The following is a 19,044-nucleotide window of genomic DNA, read 5'->3' on the forward strand; positions in this document are numbered from 1 at the left end:
CCCACAGTCCGAAACAGCCTCTGAGAGCAGGGCGTGTCGGTTGGTTGGGTAAGGAAAGCTCTCCAGAAACACAAAAATATTGTGACTCTGCCGAGTAAATACCCATATTCCTTTATCTTTCCTCCTCGTTCCAGCTTCCTTATAGCGTCGCATTGCAAACAGTACCCTTTGTTCTTCTTTCTCTAAAGCGACTTGATTCAACCACCTATCGTTAGTAGATTAAAAGTAGATGATGAGATTCATAACTTCACAGTTTATACAAAAACTGAGGCGAGCCCCTGCCTGCGATGAGATGCCGGTATCGCAGGGGACTGCGGCTACGGACCCAGTTGTGCCCCTTGCCGTTGTTCCTCTTGCTCCTGAGGGAGGACTGGAGCAGCACCAAGTACGCCTAAGTGCGGGGAATTCGAAAAGTTACGTGTGCCTTCCTCTGTCCCCTCGCTCTGCTGTGCTCCCGTGAGGTTCCACGCGAAGGACGTGGAGAGCACACCTTTGCGAAGCTACGATTTCAGTGTAGAACTGATGCTTGTGTAATTGAATCTAGTACAGGTAGCTAAACTAGAGCTTCATAGACTTCAAGAAGTCAAGGCCAGAAAGTCAACGTCCACAGCCTGTTGCCAGTCGACATTTAGCTTGACAATACCTACTGGTGTGATGCCAGCTCGGTTGGACACATTTGCTCCAGCAGGTGCCAAGAGAAACTAATCGCTATGCTATTAAAATAATGTCTTCCACTGCAAGTAGAGTGCTAAGTTAGAGGCAGTATTTTTCTGGTGAAAGGACTTCTGTGGATCCGTGTGGCAAAGACGACAGATGGTTCCTCCGGTCTGCAGTCACGCCAGTGCCATGTTTCGTGCCATTAAACTTCTTTAAACTCCTTAGCAAAGACTGATACAAGAAGAAATAAAGCAATCGCGGTCACACAGGCGACGTGGTGAGCGTCAGACCGCGGTGCACAGCTAATTGTTCTTGGCCCTCGTCTCCTGGGAGTGAGGTACATGTCTTCGTTTTTAGAAGGCAGATGCCTCTTTCTGTGAGAAGTCATCCGTCCCGGGTGTTTCGTCGGTATCTTCGGGCAAAAAGATTGTTTTGAGGATTGGAGTTAAAGGGGACTTCAGCATCCGTTCTGTGAACAGTATGGAGTTGGAGTGTGAAGGCTGACAGAAAACCCGGAATCACAGCGGAGCTGCCCCGCGGTCCGGGCTGGCGGGATGCTGCGAGGCTTTCTCTCCTTCTGCTCCTTCCCTCCGCAGCCGCTTCCTCTGCCAGCGCTGGTGCACGCACAGCCGCGTGGTGAGCCTGCGCCGGGAGCTGATCCAGCCAAAAACTAACGAGGATGGAGCCAAGGAAGAGGAGAAAGGGGGACTGTGGCAATGAGGGCTCCGGGGCTCGGATCAGGTAAAGCTGCTGGGGAGTGGAAGCTAAGCGAAGGTTCACGGGAAGACAGTTTTTCTGGAAAAATAACCGTCGCATCGAATGCAGCTGGAGAACAGCGCAACTGTCATCTTGAAGACCTGAAGGACTGCTCTCAAAGATTTGATTACACCAAACCCACATCATTTCACATTTGCATCCTAGGTTCTTGATACTTAAATCCTAAACAAGTTGATAAGTGGCTGAAGAGAAGTAGCATAGGTGCATCGCTGTCTTAGCTAGTAGTCATAATTTTGTAAAAAAAAAAATTTAAAAAATTTAAAAAAATAAACCCAAAGCACTGGCAGCAAGCGTTTTTGTTTGGAAGCAAGCAAGGATGGTCTGCTAGGGATTGACTTGTACAGATTTTGTGAAGCACATCACTCTTCTGGTTGTCTTGACCGTGTAATGTAATACTGTTTGGCTTTATTTTTTTTTATACTTGCAAAAATGTCATTGTACTGATGAGCTGAATCTTGTAAAATACAGTTGGAAGAGAACTCGTGTTCTACAAATCTGTGTTTCTCTGCAATCATTTCTAGTATATAGAATCATACAGATTTATATTAAATATTTATGCTCTGGCTGCTGTTTCCATGATTTTTAGCTGATGTTATCCTTCACTGAGGACTCTGTGAGGCATTTCTCATGGCAGTTTTCAGCCTTTAAAGCGGAGGGAAAAGAACTGCTGTGTATGTGATTTCAAAGCTAAGGATACTGGAGGTCAAAGAAGGAAAAAAATTAGATGTGGTTTATTCTTCTAAGATGGTCTTGCTTGAGTCTGATGTGCAATATGTGACACAGACTCCAGTGGGCGTCTTTTGTAGAATGACCACAAGGCTCCATCTCTCTCATTTTGATTTCTTTCTCCTCCTAAGCAGAAACCTTTAGACTTCCCCAAAACGAGAACCGTTTGGTTCCCTAGAAGGCTGCGGTTCCTCTGGCTCAGAGCTGTGCTGAGTGGGGTTTTTTCCTTTGTGCCACCATTTCCTCATCTATACAATGGGAATAATACTTTACTGTTTTAATCCAAATGTTTAAATTACTTTAAATGTGCTGTTTAAATACGTAGTATTTCTATATTTACCATGTTCCCCATCATCGCACAGCTCTTGGCACTTTCACGCTCGCCCTCCCGGCACACTGAGCTTGTGAAACTCTGGGTAGACTCTGTGAGGATCTAACTTAGGGCCTTATTTGGTCTATAGTTACATCTCTGTCATTATTTATATTGTCTGGTAAGTGGGTAACAACAAAAAAAGGATAAATTTGGATGGAATGTTTTTTTTCTAGCTAACATACAGCATCGTGTATCATTCCGCTTGTTATTTGAAAGACACACGTTTTTCTAAATTTATTCAGGCAAAATACATCCTTTTCCACTTAAATCATTCAGATTCTCACAGAAATCACGGCGCTGGGAGGTGGCAGTGACGTAAACTGGATGAAGTGAACATTTCCAGCTTTTATGTATTTGGTGTTATTTGACAAGGTGGAAGGAAACAAGCCACCGAGGAGGCCAGCAAGGGCCTGGTCTGTAGAGCCCAGGCGCGTGATGGCTTTGACGTTTAATCCCGAGGCAAAGGTGTTCTCCGCCCCTAACCCGCTCCACCAGGAGCACCCAGACGGCACGGAGCATCAACCACCGCCAGGTTTTTGGCAGAGGTCTGCTCACCTCTTACCGAATCGGAGTGCTGGAGCCACCGAGCTCTCCCCCTTGCTCCTGTGGGCAGAGCAAGGGACCGGATGGGCCTGAGCGTTTCAGTAAAACATTCCCTGGGGTCGGTGGGGACGAGGTTGGAGAAGAGCAATGACTTGCGGTTGGGGTTGTGTCCTGGGGCTGGCCAACGGCTCAGGCGACAGCATTTCCGTCCCTCATGTCTGTCTGCCGTCTGAGGACCGAGTGCTGCGTTGGTGGGCACTGAATTCTTGTAGCTGATCTTTACGCTTCTGCTCCGTTTGGTTAAGCTCAGCTACTGCGTTCCAGGTTTTTAGTAAAGGACTCGCCGATACTGCTCTGACGGTCACAAGGCCACGACCCCTCGGGGATCTGAGCTAAAAATCACACCCTAAGCAGCACCACGTGGATAAACTGTGAACGTGCCCTCTGGCTGCTAGGCTACAGGTGGTAGCCCTACCGCAACCATTTGCCCATGTTTTGTCCTGGCTGGTCACAAACCTAAAAGCTAGGAAATGGCTACGTCACAGCCTACCTTTACTATAAGCTTATCCTGTTACTTAGGGGATTAGGAGACACCTGACTGCAACATTCAGGCATCAGGCTTCAACTATTTATTGTCTTCTCTCTCCCGCTCAGCCATGTATGTAACCATCCCACAAACTCCTTGCGTTTCCAGCAGGACTGTGGAAGGCGGCCGAGCGCAGCCAGCCCAGAAGCCTCCCCCACGCTGCGGGTGGGTTACGGCAGTGGAGCTGTGTCCCCGCCTGGGACTCCCACCAACTCCATCCACCGCTTTCGCTGGAGCCCCGGAGAAGCGTTCCGTCACGTCGCGATACACCTCTTTACTCAACAAGACATTGATCATCAGGTCGTGCATCATCTCACCTAGCTTTATGAGGCTGTGCCGGCTTCCAACAGTAACATGTATTATTACAATTTGATTATTTGCTGACAAGTGTGAAAGATGTTCAGATATCAGTATTGGAGGATGAATTTTTCCTCATCCTGTTCCCAAAGTCGTCTGAAGTGAAAGCAGCCGAAGGCAGAGCAGTGTTCAGCCCTTGCTAGTTGGGACGTCTGGATTTGTGCCTCTTGCTTCTTGCCTGGTTTCCAGTGTGTCTATCAATTAGAAATTATTTCAGTGTTGCGACAGAAGCATGATGCTTCCAGAAGATGACATCCAAGATGGCACAACAGGCTCCTACGGTCGCGCATGGGAGTCCCTCAGCAAGCTAAGAGGGGTGCTGGCAGGGTACCTTAATGGGACGATGCTGATCTTGACGTTGTTGCTGTTAAACATTAACAACGCAGGTCCCAGAATACTTTAAAACAGCCACATTCATAGAACTCAGCAGTTCTGGACTGACCGAAAAGCAACAAGTGTTTAATGCATCAGTACCACTTTTTACAAAAGGAAAAGAAGCATCTGAGTCAGCTGAAGGAAAGTCGGGTGTTTAGTGGTCAACAGTTGGGGTGTTTTCCCGGCCTTTGCCTTTTGCTCTGTTTGAATTGTGCATTAATACTTTGAATGGGTAAAGGATCTTTAAAAGGGTGTGCTTCTCACTTTTTCTTCCCTAAGGAAAAAAGGAGACCTGGCAGGAAAGATGAGGGAATAAATTCAGATCACGCATCAGGTTAACTCCTAAATGAATTCCCCGATTAATACTTTAACATAATTTTCTCTGTGTTTAAAGAAACCTTAAGCTATTTCTCCCTTTTTCTAGCCTTCTGTATTCCATTTTTTGTGTCCATTTCTTACCTATTTTCAAGAATTGATACTTAAGAAACCGAGTTACTGAGTGGGACCTAGCGTTTCTTTCACTGTCGTAGAGCAGCCTGTCTGCAGCCTCAGATGAAGCCTGAGCACACAAGAACAGAAGGGGGGAACAGCCGCTGGAGCATCAGCTGGCAAAGCTCGCCCTGTCTGAGGCTAGTTTCTGGAAGCTGATGCTAGTTTTTGTGGTGTTGCGCCTATTTATGTTAAAGCTCTGGCATCTGCAGAGGGTGTGAGGAATGAGCCCAGTCTGCCCCAGGTTTTGCCTTTATTTGGAAGGATAGCTTTCAGGTTTGGGGCTGGATCCCCAGGCTCTTTGTACAGTAACGGTGGGGAAAGTGCTTGAAAATCACCGGCTGCCTTGTACGGAGGAGTTATGCAGGTGTGAAATGTCACTGCTTTAACCTCACCCGTGACAGGAGGTAGCAGCACGTGCTGAGTTTAGGCATGGTTATAGTCACGTAAAAAGCCTTATGGTAACACAGCTTCTTTCCTCTGCTTTAGAGGGCGATGTACCAGGGCACCTCCTGTAATAGCTGCGGTTCAAAACACTGCCCTCTTTATTCCCCTTGCGTGGATACACTCGAACGTGGGAAAGCAGAGGGAGCGCTCGGAGGGCGGCCGTCCCACCCGCCGGGCCCCGGGGCGAGGCGAGGCTCCCCTCACGCCCCAGGTACCGCGCCCAGAGGGCCTGAGGGAACCCCAGCCACCGGCGGGGAGATGAAGGCCGGGGGCGATCCCGCTACCCGCCCTCCCGCCTCCATCCCTCAGCCCTCCCGTCATGGCGGCCGCCCTCCCTCAGCCCTCCCGTCATGGCGGCCGCCGCCCCGCCCCGGGCGTGGCCCCGGCGGTCCGCCACCGTCCCGGCGTGCCCCGCGCGCGCGGCGCTGGCTGGGGCCGCTCTAGCGCGGCTGCCTCACCGTGCCTGCTGCGAGCGGCGGCGGCCCTGCGGGGAAGATGGCGGCGGCGGAGGCGGCCGATTCGTGGGGTAGGTGTCGGCCGCCGCGCCCCGCCGCGCCCCCCGCCCGCCCGTTCGCTCGCTCTCACCCGCTCTCCTCTCCCCCACAGACGCCGACAGCTTCGAGGTGGTGGAGCCGGTGGCGAAGCGGCTGGTGCCGGGAGTGGCCGGAGACCGCTGGGCCGGCGAGGATGAGGAGGACGACGTGAAGGTGCGGCCGGGCGGGCCCTGGCCGGGCCGTGGCGGCGCGGCGCGGCGTGCGGCGGCCACGGGGGTGGCCGCGGCCCGGGGGCCGGCGGGGGAGCGGGGGGCGGCGGGGGAGCGGGCCGGGCCCGCGGCGGGCCGCCGCCATATGGTGCCGGCTGCGCGGGGGAGGCGGCCCCGGGCCGGGCCGCGCCGGGCGGCGGGTGAGGAAACCTCCCGCCGGGTGGGTCGGACTCGTCGGGCCGGCTGGATTCACGCCTCTCCGGTGGCGGGAGGCGCCGGCCCGGGGCGCGGGGGATCCCTCGGGGCGGCGGTGGGGGACCCGGGGGGCCGGCGGCGGGAGGCCCTCGGAGGCTGGCGGCCCCGCCTGGGTAGGCTCCACTCGGGGGTGTTGGGCAGCGGTGGGTTGCGGGTGACAGCTTCGCCCCGCGCCCCTTAATCCCCGCTCAGCGCCGGCGTTTCTGCCTGCCGTTCGTTCCGGCCGTGTGGGGTCTGCCGGAGGAGAAAAGACCAGATGGACGGACAGACGCTTTCCGTGCCTGAGGAGGCACCTCCTGTGCTCTGGGGGATCCACCTGCTGCTTCCCAGAAGCTCGCCAGGCTCCTGGGCGCTGTTCTGTGGCCGGCTGGTTTCCCCTTGCTTTCTGGAGCCTTTCAGATTCGTGGCTGTGAGCGTGATGCGCCGGGTGAGGCATCAGGGTGGGAGCTAACGAAAGCGGTGCCGTCTTCGTGCTTCTGCTGTTGCCCAGGAACTTCTGTCTTGCAGCAGCATGCCTTTTCCGCCCGTTTCCTACTTCTTCACGCCCCCCAGGCCCCACCGCCACAGCTGGGAAGCGCAGCAGCCTGACTGTGCAGCGGCAGGTTTGGTAGTGCCCCGACCGCTTAAGATATGTTTACTTCAGGCACTATTTGGAACAGATTTTTGCCATGTTCAGAGTGGTGTCTGTATGGAATAGGTATTAAAATGTGCAGATGTTAGCTTTTGGTGCTTACGAAAGCAGACCTGCCTTAAAAGCTGGTTTTCTTCTCCTTAGTCCCAGCTGTCCCTTAGCAAGCCAGGGTGACTGAATGGTAGTGCCACAGACGCCTCAGTTTGCTGCGTGTTCATGCAGACAGACAGTAGCTAAACGTTGCCAGGGATCATATAAGGAACATGCCTGATGAATGTCAGGAATGGAAATAGGTCAGCTGAAAAAGACCTTTTTCTTTCAAATTGAGCTGCTGAAATATCGTAATAGACGATCTCATGGTGACTTGGTCGCTATAGTGTGGCCACAGGGATAAAGCTTTCTGAAGCAGACTATTGCTCCTTGCTGGGTGAGGACTCGCCGGGTTTGTTATTTTGGCTGCTGATTGTGTTAACAGAACCTCTGAAAAACACCAACACAGCTGTCCTTGGAGCTTTGGGTAGCGTTCTTTTTATAAATAGTATGGGAAAAATAGCTCATCTGCTCTTAAAAAAAAAAAAAAAAGGCTGACAAGTTTTTGTGAGTTAAAGGCTGGCTGTTTGCCTTCTTAAATTTAATAACACCCACACCCTAAGTTATAGGTGTCACAGCGGGCAAAATAAGTAAAGGTATCTCTGTATCCAGTAGCTACAGTCATTTGTGAAGAGTGTGGTTAGAATGTAACACCATCCGTATATATCTATATAATTCATATATGTGTATATATACACATATATGTCTTGGACTCGCCCTCTCTGTGAGGCTTGCTTTTCCTCCTTCCTTTGAAAGTGAGAAACTTTGCAGCTGCGATAGAATGTGTCCGAGGGAACTGGGCCCTGAAGTGTTGCTCTCCCTGGGACACCTGTGCTTCCTGGGGCTGTTCTGATAAAGGAACAAAGTTTTCCCACGTGAGGTGAGAACGCAGCCACTTAACTCTTTCCACGGGATTATGGTTTTAGCACTGGAGCTGCATCTAGAGAGAAGGACCGGTCCAGCAAAGCAAGCTGTTTTACTTTCCTTTGATTTGCTCCTCCTGCATGAACACCGAAGATCACAGAGCCAAGCCTGGGAGGCGCTTGCTTTGGCTGTAGGTCCCGTCTTCACTCGCAGGGTCCGCCTTGGGGACGCACAGCACCAGAAAAATGGCATGGGCTCAATTAGAAGCACAAAGTGCTTTGCTGACCATGAGTTTGTGTTCGGGTTGGTATTTCACACTTTTTGGAATGTGTTTCATATATTCAGATGCTGTAGTTTATTTTGGAAGGTTTTTTAGTAATGAACTTAAAATAACTGTTAAGTTCAGGAAACTTTGACTTCCCTGGGTTTAAAATTAGCCTCTTCATCAGTAACACAACTACTCTCTAGTGTTACCCCGAACACGAGCTTCCCAGAAGATGGGCCTCCTGCCAAGGAATTTTCATCTATTTACGCTTGGGCAATTCCATGCTTAGCAAAGCCAGAAGTGGGAAATACATGTGTCATCAGCTGGGCGACAGCCTTGGAGGTGCTGTGGTTGTTTCCCCTTGAAGGAGAGCGTTCAGGTTTAGCTGGGGATCTGAATGCTGGAGTACCCGTCACTGTCCAGTCGTGTCCGCTGCGTTTTGGGGGGAATAATGTGCCTTATTGTAGGTTTAAGGTACATCTGACGGAGCATATGAAATCGTAAGAGAGCTGAGCTCATCAAGGGTTTATTTCCATGAAATGGAAGGTGTTTTCAATAGCCTTATTTTAGGTAAGTACGTGTAAATGAGTGTTTTTGAAATACTTCAAAGTTTTAAGCTACGTCAGTGGATATATTTTGCGATAAAGATGCCCTCTTTGAATTACTTAGTATCAGCGCAAAGACAGCGCACTCTTGGAGGAAAGGAAAATTGCTTCGGTGCTGTATCCCGATGCCCTGATGAGGTTGGGCCAGGCGGCCTGCGGTCCCGCTGCCCACTGAACCTTTATCATCTCGGCTTTGCAAGCTAAAACTGCCGCCGTGCGCGGCCCCGGGCAGGCAGGGCTAGCGGGGACGCAGTCTGCTGGGGGGAAGGAGCGCGTCCGTCACGCGTGGAAGTCCTTGCCTCTCTTAAGTCTCCCAGCCCTAATAATGATGCGCAGTAGTTTCCTTCAATGCCATGAGTGCCTTTACGTGATGGACGGGGTGCCCTTCCTTGGGGGTCCTGCACCGTAAAATAATTCATCTTAAAATGTCTGAAGGACAGGCCAAGGGACAGGGCAGCGAGCCACGTACAGCAGTGGTGGAGAGAGCTATTTAAGAAGTGGGTGTAACAAACTCTTAATTAGATATGAGCTAAAATAATGCTGCTCCAAATTCAAGTCAGCTTCTTGGAATGTGGAAGGGAAGCTGAATCCCTTACAAGTGCCAATTAGCTTGAGTGAGCTGGTAGATGAACATGGGTGTCTTCCTTGCTTGGGTCAGCACATCGCAGTGAAATACCGAGTTCTTCCACCAATGTCTTATTCTGCCACGCCAGTAGCAACCCTTAGAAGTTAATAAATGGCTTGCATGACTGCTTGTGTTACTGTTGTGAGGTGGAAATCACAAAATTCAGGATTTATGGGGTTTAAGCTTACCTGTAACGGTGTACTGACAGTACGTGTGATTTTTGTGTAAACTAGGTCTTGTCAAATGTAATCTCTTAAGCTTGCAAGTTGAGTTGAAGCAGGTGACTAAAATTAGATTCCTGTGAGGTTTCTTGGCTTTAACTCCTGCCGAGTGCCACATGATGTAACTTCAGATCAATTTTAGAGCATTGATTGCCACGCGGAGGCCATCCGCTTGAATTTGCAGTGGCGTTAGGACAGGAATATGTATTCCCAGAACCCTTACCCAGGTAACTGTCGGGAAGAAACTGCAGAATTACTGCTGGCAAAGTCCGCAGGTGACATCAGAAGGTCAGTTCTGTAGAACACGGTGCTTCCTCAGTATTTGGTTGAACCGTATGCGGTGTTTTGAAGCAGGGCTCATCCGCCTGGGAACAGGGCAGTGGTCGTGTGGAGTGGGAGCCGGTGGCGCTGGAAGGAAGGAGGGCTGGGACTGGTGGCTGAGAAGCACCGTGAAGCCTGAACATGCTGCAAGTGAAAACTGGAGGCAGCTCCTGCAAACACCGCAGCTGAGACTGTTTGAGAACGCACTGGAGAGCGCGGTGGCTGTTGGAGAACACTTAAGCGACTTATTCATGGGGAGAGTCTTTTGATACCTCCTTTGCTTATTAAAAAAGCAGTTGTTGGTGGTCAGAAACCGGTCTAAAACGTGGTCTTGTCACTGTTAGAAGTTGCCATTCCTGCCTAAAGCTGGGCCCCCTGCGTTCTCCTCTGCTGCTGCTGCTTCCTCTGCTCCCGGCGGCGTTGGTGGCAGGTCCGGGTTAGCTTCACCCTTGCGTTGCGGTTCCACGTGCAGCCGCTCGAATGCTTTTCCTGGCGCAGGGGAGAGGGGCAGCCTGGCGTCGGCCAGCTACGGGGAGGGGTCTTGTGGTGGTGGCGACAGCGTGTCCTGGCTGAAAACTGTTCCAGCCGAGTTGTCTGTTTCTGGCGGTGGCTGTACTACACGCGTGCATCCGATGGCGTTCCCGTGTCGTGTGACACAAGGAATTAAAATAAACTCGTGTTTTACTGTGGGCGTTGATTTGACGGTTCGTGATCTTGCCTTCGCAACTCCTTTGACGTGAGCCTTCTGATCCTCTGAGTAAAAGCTGCCTCTTTCATGGTAAGAACTGCTCCTGAAACATCTTGGTCAGCTCCCAAAAGCAGCGCCCTTGTACAGCGCTCACGACTTCCTCCCACCTCCTCGCTCCAGTACGTAAGAATAATGGCTGGCTGAGCGTTTACAGAGGTTATATGTAAGCTACTGTTCTTGGTATTTGTTGCTTGAACAAGGTAGAAAGTATCTGTAAAAGAATATTAATTAAAACTTACTTTGTAGGATAACTGGGACGATGAGGAGGAAGAGGAGGAAGTAAAGGAGACAGAGATAAAACAAGGTAAGACTTCAAAGGAAGACACGGCTCTGTGTGCAGCATCAGAACAGACGGCGGTTTTGTTCTGAGTGTACCCGAAGAATCAAACCCGCTTTCCGTGGGGTCGGTTTTGTTTTTGACAAAGCGCGTCTTTTAACTCTGTGTTCAGATCCCAGTAACTGAACTCTGTGGCCTTCGCTCTGACGGGCGTTTCTGTAGGCGCTGAAAAAAGAAGTCGGTAGACCTCTTGAGAGCTGTGTTTTTCAATGTTTTACAGAACCAAAAGTTTCAGAAAAAAAGAAAATAGCAGAAAAAATAAAAGAAAAAGAAAAGCTACAGAAGAAGAAGCAAGAGGAGCTTAAAAAAAGGGTAACTGTTCTGGGCCTCATAAACTTCAGAGGGCAGGCTTGATTTTTTGGGTGGGTTGGTTTTGTCTTGGTTTTTTTTGAGGTTGAACAAGACCTGTAAAGATCTTGACTATTCTGATAAAACAAACTTAAGTCTTGTACTTAATAACATCTGGGGGACACTAGCTTTAATTTCTCTGCAGTTTACTTAGCCAGGTTATTGAAATGCTGCTTTTCGCCGTTCCGTTTGTATGCACCCCATGATAAAACGTGCAGTTGTGAAGCTTAGAACTAAGGTGTTTCTTCCTACTTCTTGTTTAATAAGTTGTTCATTTTACAAGGTGGCGTCGTTCCGCGGTACTGGGGAGGTTTTCGGGTGTGCACATGCTTGAGGTGTACTGACTTCAGGCAGAAGCAAGCCAGGCAGGCGGCACTGGCAAGAACGTGCTTTCTTGTACTGCCTCTGCTCAAGGGTGAGAAGCGTAACGTTCTCCCTGTGTACGTTCTTTAATTCAGTTAGAGGCGCCAGAGGAGCATAAAGAACTTACACCAGAAGAACAGTTAGCAGACAAACTACGACTAAAGAAATTACAAGAGGAGTCAGACCTTGAGTTAGCAAAAGAAACATTCGGTAAGTGTGCTGTGCCCGAGTCGATGCAACCGTAGCGTCACGAAAGCTCTAAATAAAACTGTTACGTGTGGGTACCCTGCAGAAACACCCGAGCAGGGATTCACTGCTGGAGCACGGGTGGGTTGTGTTGCTGAGAATGAAGAGGGGTTTGAATTCAAACGACTGGAGGCGTGCCCTGGTACCAAGGGCTAATTGCAAGAACCTCAAAAGCATCTTTAGAGTAGAAGGTCCTTTTTCTCAACATGTCGTGCTAGGAGGTCACAGGAAAAAGATGGCTGACTAGATTTTCCAACGTGTCGGTATTTCTGGTAAAAAGATGAGCATGTAAAAAGAAGGAAAAAAAAAAAGTGCTGTCTCCTAATGTTCTGTGGCGCTTTACAACAGGGATTTAATGAGGCTTTGGACGAGCGTGGCACAGCGTAACTCACGCACGCTTTACTCCAGGCGATCTGTGTAATAAGCTGGGTGTTGAGAAAGGCGGTTAAGTTAGTGGAATGAGCTTGTTCCTTGGTGTAGATGAAGTAGACTTAAAGCAGATCGTTCTGGTTTTGTGCTTTGACAGAACTAGCAAAGATACTGATTCATAGCAGCATTCTTCAAACATGAAAGCGCGTTTCCTTGATTATAGTGAGTTACACAGCTTATTACTCAGTGGGAATTCTGCTCTGCGAGTCTTCTGAAAGAGCGCAGTGCCTTGGGGGTTGCGCTGAGTACAGCCGCCAAGAACCAACTACTCTTTGCGCTGAGGAGCTCGAGACAGGAATTCTTTAAGGGGAAAGGGGCTTTGCGTAGCGCACGTTGCTCCCGAGGACAGGAACAGCTGGTTCACGTTACTAAGCTCTGCAGCGAAACCTCTTTCCGTACAGGCTGGTAGCTCAGGCTGTTAGCTTTTGTCTGGCAGAGGCCAGAGGGAGGCGAGTGAGCAAACCTCGGCTTTGGCTTTGTAAAGCTTCGGTGGAGGGAGGAACTGAATGAGAGCCAGGTTACTTGTTTCCTCTGGTGTCACCTCTTGGGGATCACAGCCGATGTTCTCTGTAATACCTCTGTCTTCCCCTGCAGGTGTAAATAACACTTGTGGAATAGATGCCATGAATCCCTCTTCAAAAGATGACTTCACGGAATTTGGCAAACTACTAAAAGAGAAAATTACACAGTATGAAAAATCGTTACATTACGCCAGTTTTTTGGAAGCATTAGTTCGAGACGTATGTATTTCATGTAAGTGAAGTGAAAGACATCCTACGACACGCTGCTACCAAACTGCAATGGAGTTGATATTGAAAACGTGCTGATATAGTGACCCTTAAATCCAGATTGATCCGTGCAGTTTGTACTAAACAAAGTGTCGATCTGTTTCACGGACGAGTGTCCGATCCCATTCCCACAAGCTTCAGTACAACTCGTGCGCTTGTACGAGAGTTGCTCTTTCTGTGTGTCCGTTAAAGGCAGTCGTTTGAAAAAGTGTGAGATTTTATACTGATGTAAATCTTGTGTGTTTTTCTTGAAGCCACTTCTAAAATACTAATACTACCAAAACTGTTCTCTGAGCCAGGTAACTTGAGTAGCTCCTTTGGACGGAAACTATTATAAAATTGAGTTCACGTAATTGTGGGACTCTGGGATTATTCTGGAATTCAACGTGTAACTATACAGAGATAAAGCTACCTTAAACTCCTCCCCTGCTCTGGTAGGCTGAAGGCCTTGGGGAACCCATGCTCGCCCTCTTTCCCTGTCCCGTACACGTGTTGCCCGTCAGGGAAGCGGTAACGTGATACTGTCAGCGCTGTGCCGATACCGCGAGCACGGCCGATGAGCCCGGAACGTGGATTCCAGATCTTCTAAAGTGAAGGGCTCGCAACCTCTCAGACCATTTATTGTTCGTAATTTGCTGTTAATCCACTTCTCCTTTTGATATGTTTCACTGTATTTGACTGTATCCGTATTTTACTGTTCAAATGCCGCCTCATTAAGACTTTTGTGTTCACTAACCCTTAATTTGCAAGTTTTACCTTCTAGAACATTCAGGCTGCTCACTAGGGACTGCCTGGGACAGTGATTGTAAGGACCAGAATTCCCCAGCCTGTATTTTGCTCATTTAAAGCGAGTAATTGCCGTAGTCACCGCTAGTGCCTGTTTCTAGTTTTTAGAGAATGTTGACATTAGATGGTTTAACTGCCTTCCAAGAACAACACTGATGAGGAATCTTTTTTTTTTTTTTTTCCCCCCTGATGTAGTGGAAGTTGATGATTTGAAAAAGATCACAAATACTTTGACAGTACTATGCAGTGAAAAACAAAAACAAGAAAAGGTAAGACTCTGTTTGTGCCGCAGTAACGATACCCGCTAACGGCGCCGATCTGGAGAACGGGAGTAGTCTCACACTGACGCGAACTGCTGGTTTGTCGGGGGTAGTAGCAGGAGATTAAACGATAATCTTGGATACTGGCTTAGTGTTAAATCCTCTTCACTCTGTGAGGTAATCGGGCGTTGACGGAATCTAGAGATCACAGGGAAAACCTTGATAACTGACAGAAACGTTACCTGCGCGCTAACCGTGTTACCTTTTGTGCTGTCTTGGAGTTACAAGGGTTTATGCCCGTATCCTGAAGACAGAAGCCAGCCTCACTGAGAGGTAAATGGCGGCATAATGCCTTCTCTGTACATAAGCACGAACTTAAATCTTTGCCAAAGTTTGGGATTTTGAACAGCAGGTGACTGGGGTTTTTAGACTGTTGTGCAAATAAAGGAGCAGTAACTGCACAGGCAAGGAAGAGTAAGTTTTAAAAAGCGATGGAGTAGTTTAACTGATGCTTACGTGATGTAAAACATTACGTTTCGTAGCATGTATGTTAAAGGTTGGAGCTCAGTGATTGTTAGGTAGCAACAAATCCGACTACAGTCATATGTTTGGTGTGTTTTAAATCAAACTGGAGGTTTGGTAGGAAGCAAATGGCAGAGCGTTGTCAAAGTCAGTCCTAACTCGGACACGTAACACGGGGAACCTCTCGGACACAGGCTGTCGCCGTGGCAGGTGCTGCCGGTGGTAACTCCCGGCTCTGAGCGAAGCACCTTAACGCAGAACAGGCTGTATGGGCAGGGTTAGCGCGTTACGGCTGGAGTTTGGCAACGTGAGATGCTTTCGCCAACGTGAACTGCACTTTGGAGAGGAGCCTGTGACTTGCTGAGCCAAACAAGTTTTGAAAGAAAAAGCGTGTGTGCTTCCTGTTTTTATACTCTTTCTCTCCTGGCTTTTCATGTAAATTAGCTTGCTCAGCCCCTGAGGGCTGAGGAGGAGCTTTACTGTGAAATGCTCTGTAAAGTTTATTTAGGACTCCCATTTTTTTGCAAGGAAGACATTTGGCCACTATGGTGATAAAAGCCACACCACGCTCCTTAACTAAATCGTTAATTTCACAAAACTAAACACCAGGCTCTGCATTTACTTATTCTGCTTGTTTAGAGTCTAGGTACAGTAGGGTGAAAGGCAAAGGCATGGGCAAGCAAGCCCGTGAGGCGGGGAGCGGTGGGGCGCCTGCGACCGTCACAGCTTCCCCGTGGTAGGTCGCGCCAGGGATGAAACGCAGCGGTAGGAATCGTTGCCAACAGCGCGCCCACGGCGCGGGTGTGCGAGCGCTCGTACCCGCAGGCATGCCGCGGTGCTCTAATCGGAGTGGCGACACTCCTGTGGGTTGTAAAGTAACCGTGCTCTTCCTCTTTAAGCAGAATAAAGCCAAAAAGAAGAAAAAAGGTGTTGTGCCTGGAGGCGGTTTGAAGGCTACTATGAAAGATGACCTGGCTGATTATGGAGGATACGATGGAGAATACGTACAAGACTTTGAAGACTTCATGTGACATTTCTCTCCCCTTCTGTTGTCTTTCTGTTGCCCATAATCCCTTAAACATGTAGCACAACTTCTTTTCCTTTAAATTCTGCCAAATGCTACAATCAGAGTTGCAGTATGTCCGTGCTGGTGGTTTCGCTCGTGCTGGGTCCGTGCTAAAGCACTGGGCGACCCGTGCTGCGTCGGGGGTTAGAATGAAGACATTTAAAAGCTACAAAGATGGCAGTGAAACACCCCAAAATTCTGATAATGGTAACCGTTGCTATTTGATTTTATAGTAACAGCCACTCAATTGGCAATGAATTGCGACGAGGCGAAGTATCTTTACCAGCACAGTTCAGTGACATGGCCTTAACTGTACCTCTCGAGTGACTCGTTTGACGAACAAAAAGCAGTTTGCAGCAAGGGCATGGTGTGCACTTAGTATTACAGTTGCTTTGTCTTAAGTTAGAGCTTGAGGTTTTCAGTATATTGCGAAGGGGGAACGCGCTAACTTCGGCCCGAGGACGCCGCACCTGGCACCGCACCACTTGGGATAGCCGCCAAGTCAAAGCTTGGCATGGGAGCAGCGCACTTGGTGGGGCGGGATGAGGAAAGAGTTGCTTATTTGGGAGGAAAAAAACACTTGTGTCTTGAGTATGAAGTTTAGTTTCCAGTCAGCTAAATTCCTACTAGTGCAGCTGTATGGGGTGGGTATTCTTTAACAGTTAATTGCCTGGTTTAAGTGTAAAAAACAAACAAAACAAAACCCACCCCCCCCCACCGCCCCAAAACACAAGACTTCCTTTTGGCCTCTCGTGGGGTGTGGTAGGTCTTTCACAACTCAGCCATTTTCTTTCATTTAAAAACAAAACTTGCTTAGCAAACTGCAACAGTTACTACAGTTGGGCAAATTGTTATGTTAACAATTATGACATCTGCAATGTTTTATAAAGCAACTAATTTAATAAAAATCACTATTGAGGACTTCACTACGGCTGCCTTCGGACCAGTTCTTTTAGTGTCTTAGAATGAAAATACTTGGGGTGGTGGAGCTGCAGAACAGGCGTGTGCTGGGCGGGTGGTGCTAGGCCTAGCCTTTGGCCTGACTTCCAGCTTAGCCGGCCTCGGAGGGGCACGGCTGCGTCCTTGTGAAGCGGCCGCTTCTCTCGGTAAGCCCTTGCAGGTGCTGCCGGCAACAGAACACTTTTCGGACTGCCATAATCCAAGCGCTGCCATGACGCACTTTAGCTTTTCTGCCCCCAGAACGGCTGCGCCTGTGCCTCGTACCTACCTGAGGAATATTTTAGGGTGGCCCTTATCAGTGCAAGCAGCTATTTGATGCCAACTGGCAGCTGCCATTATCACAAGCACCCTGCAGTTGCAACTTGCGGGTCGCTCCCATGCTGGCTGGGGTACGTGTGTGCTTCCAAAGGCAGGCGTTCTGCCAGAGCCGCCCCGGTGCTGGTGGTCCCAAAGCTTTAAAGGCTCGGGGAGTGCGAGGCTCAGGAGAGCTCAAGGGTCTCCTTTCATGCCAGGAACTTTAAAGTTCAAGTGAAAAGCTCGCTAGCCATTATTTAACTTAGCCTAATCGCAGCTGGCTCAGACTAATTTGGTCTTACAAGGCTGACCAGAACTGGCATTTTAAATCAGGGTCTGCTCAGGAATAATCCGCTCGACATAAAATGTTTTACTTATCAGCGGAGCTGGGACTTGTGCTCTGTGTAACTGTGTCCAACTTCTAGCACTGCCAGACCAGCTTTGCGCTAAATACTGTGCAAGGCAATGCTTGTCATGTGCAGCGGTCACTAGCATGAAAATGGTCAGCCACCAAAAAGAGACTAAGCTATGAATCCAAGCTGGCAGCTCTTTGCTAATTAACCGGGTTGCTATGGCAATTGTATTCCTGCTAGGCTAACGTTTAGAGCTAGTACGGTAGCACTGCTTAATTTTCCTTAAAAGCTGGCTGGCTGTCACCGTCAGCTGCCAGCCAGCCCCGGTTCGGGCAGGAGGTGACTTTGGGTTAGCTGGAAGCTCCACAGGCTGCATTTATTCTGGGGAGCAAACAGAATCCAAGCTGGAACTGGGTGTCTGCCTGAAGCGCTGACCAAGTATCATCCCCCTCCCCAGTTAAATGAGACCCGATCTTGCAAACTTGCCAGCACATCTAAGTGGCAGAATGCTCTGGCCGCCGGCTCCTGACGGGGTGGCGAGGGCAGCTGCCTGCCCAGCAGGGCTGCCTACGCCTGGAAACAAGTTAAAATTTAATAACCATAAGAATACATTTGTATGTGATTCCTCCTTATACTCCAGGACAGCAGCAAATTAAGTATGTGCTGTTCAGAGATGTACAAGACTTTCACCTTATCCCTAGGCTTGAAAACAAAACCAGGCTCATCAGACTGGAACCAGGGAGTGGATTATCCTAGAGTCTGTCTAAAGCTTCCTCCTGCTTATTTCGCTGTCAATGACATGGATGTTCTGCACATTCGGTTTCAGCCCCTGGTTGCGTTAGATGCGATCCCTGGGGTGAGCCGTCATCCAACACCCCTAATTTAAAGGGTGGCTGGATCTCTGTGGTTCGTCACGAGCTGCGCCAGGCTGCGTCTGCTGGTTAGTGAAGGATTTTGTAAACAGTAGGATTTATTATACAAAACACACTTTTAGGTTTAACACAGTCTCAAGATCTTAAATATTTACAACGCCCACCAGTTTTCTGGAGCAACTTTCACGCAGCAGCATATCCTCGTAAGCAGGTAATTGATAAAAATATCCACTAAAGAATCCGCACTAACCGTGCAGGAGGCTGTGGCCGTGGTACCCGTCAGGGCCAGCCTCTGCCTCGTGGAGGTTCGAGTCTAGTTCGATAACATATCGTTAAGGCAGCAGCCAGTCTGTGCATCCTTCAGAAGCGTATTTACCACGTCGTAGAACTTGTTATCGTAAGCCAGTCTGTAGTACGTGTAGATATCTTCGCAGTAAGTGAGCAGCTTCTTCAGATTTTTCAGCGCAGCATCGGTAGGTGGGTGTTGCTTAACTCTGAAAATAATTGTACGTATAATTGAGCGGGAAAGGCTTCACAGACAACGTTATAAGACTATCCTGCTACAGAACTGTAGGAACTCTATTTCCTACAAAGAGGTTGTGCTCAGCATGTACTTTGGATTCTCTTGGTTCTTTATTTTGCTCCAGTTCATTCTAAAATAAGATGTGATCTGACCGGCCCTAAGGCACCCTATTTATCCAGCTCAATAAAAATGATAGATCCAGCGCTACCTCCACAATACGCTTAAGAAACTGAACACAG

At 49.2% G+C, this 19,044-nt stretch overlaps 2 protein-coding genes and 1 long non-coding RNA gene across 4 annotated transcripts in view; 1 reads left to right on the plus strand and 2 right to left on the minus strand.

The window, feature by feature from the left end:
• Positions 1-1,672: 1,672 nt before the first annotated feature.
• On the minus strand, positions 1,673-6,001 carry LOC135314243 (uncharacterized). Its single transcript, XR_010373676.1, has 2 exons — positions 5,916-6,001; positions 1,673-4,686 (listed from the first exon to the last, which is right to left on the minus strand). It is a non-coding gene; the product is annotated as an uncharacterized LOC135314243 (long non-coding RNA).
• On the plus strand, positions 5,696-16,729 carry EIF3J (eukaryotic translation initiation factor 3 subunit J). Of its 2 annotated transcripts, none has more exons than XM_064455967.1 (8): positions 5,696-5,856; positions 5,937-6,037; positions 10,905-10,962; positions 11,216-11,307; positions 11,802-11,916; positions 12,976-13,134; positions 14,151-14,224; positions 15,637-16,729. In XM_064455967.1, the coding sequence occupies exons 1-8, from the start codon at positions 5,826-5,828 to the stop codon at positions 15,766-15,768; spliced, it is 762 nt and encodes a 253-aa protein (XP_064312037.1). In that variant the 5' UTR covers positions 5,696-5,825; the 3' UTR covers positions 15,769-16,729. The 2 variants fall into 2 exon arrangements, with proteins under 2 accessions (XP_064312037.1, XP_064312038.1); XM_064455968.1 differs by having other exon boundaries at positions 15,640-16,729.
• SPG11 (SPG11 vesicle trafficking associated, spatacsin) overlaps positions 16,494-19,044 on the minus strand; it is a 36,809-nt gene continuing 34,258 nt past the window's right edge. Inside the window, exon 40 of the mRNA XM_064455960.1 lies at positions 16,494-18,776. Within this exon, the coding sequence (XP_064312030.1) occupies positions 18,596-18,776 (181 nt within the window). The 3' untranslated portion in view covers positions 16,494-18,595. The remainder of the gene's footprint in view (positions 18,777-19,044) is intronic.

Source organism: Phalacrocorax carbo, chromosome 7, assembly GCF_963921805.1.
Source record: "Phalacrocorax carbo chromosome 7, bPhaCar2.1, whole genome shotgun sequence".
In the NCBI taxonomy this organism is placed as follows: Eukaryota; Metazoa; Chordata; class Aves; order Suliformes; family Phalacrocoracidae; genus Phalacrocorax; species Phalacrocorax carbo.

Coding starts and splice junctions, on each gene's coding strand:
- EIF3J (XM_064455967.1), top strand. CDS start 5,826: ATGGCGGCGGCGGAGGCGGCCGATTCGTGGG. Junction 6,038..10,904: donor ATGAGGAGGACGACGTGAAG/GTGCGGCCGGGC, acceptor CTTACTTTGTAG/GATAACTGGGACGATGAGGA. Junction 13,135..14,150: donor TCGAGACGTATGTATTTCAT/GTAAGTGAAGTG, acceptor CCCCTGATGTAG/TGGAAGTTGATGATTTGAAA.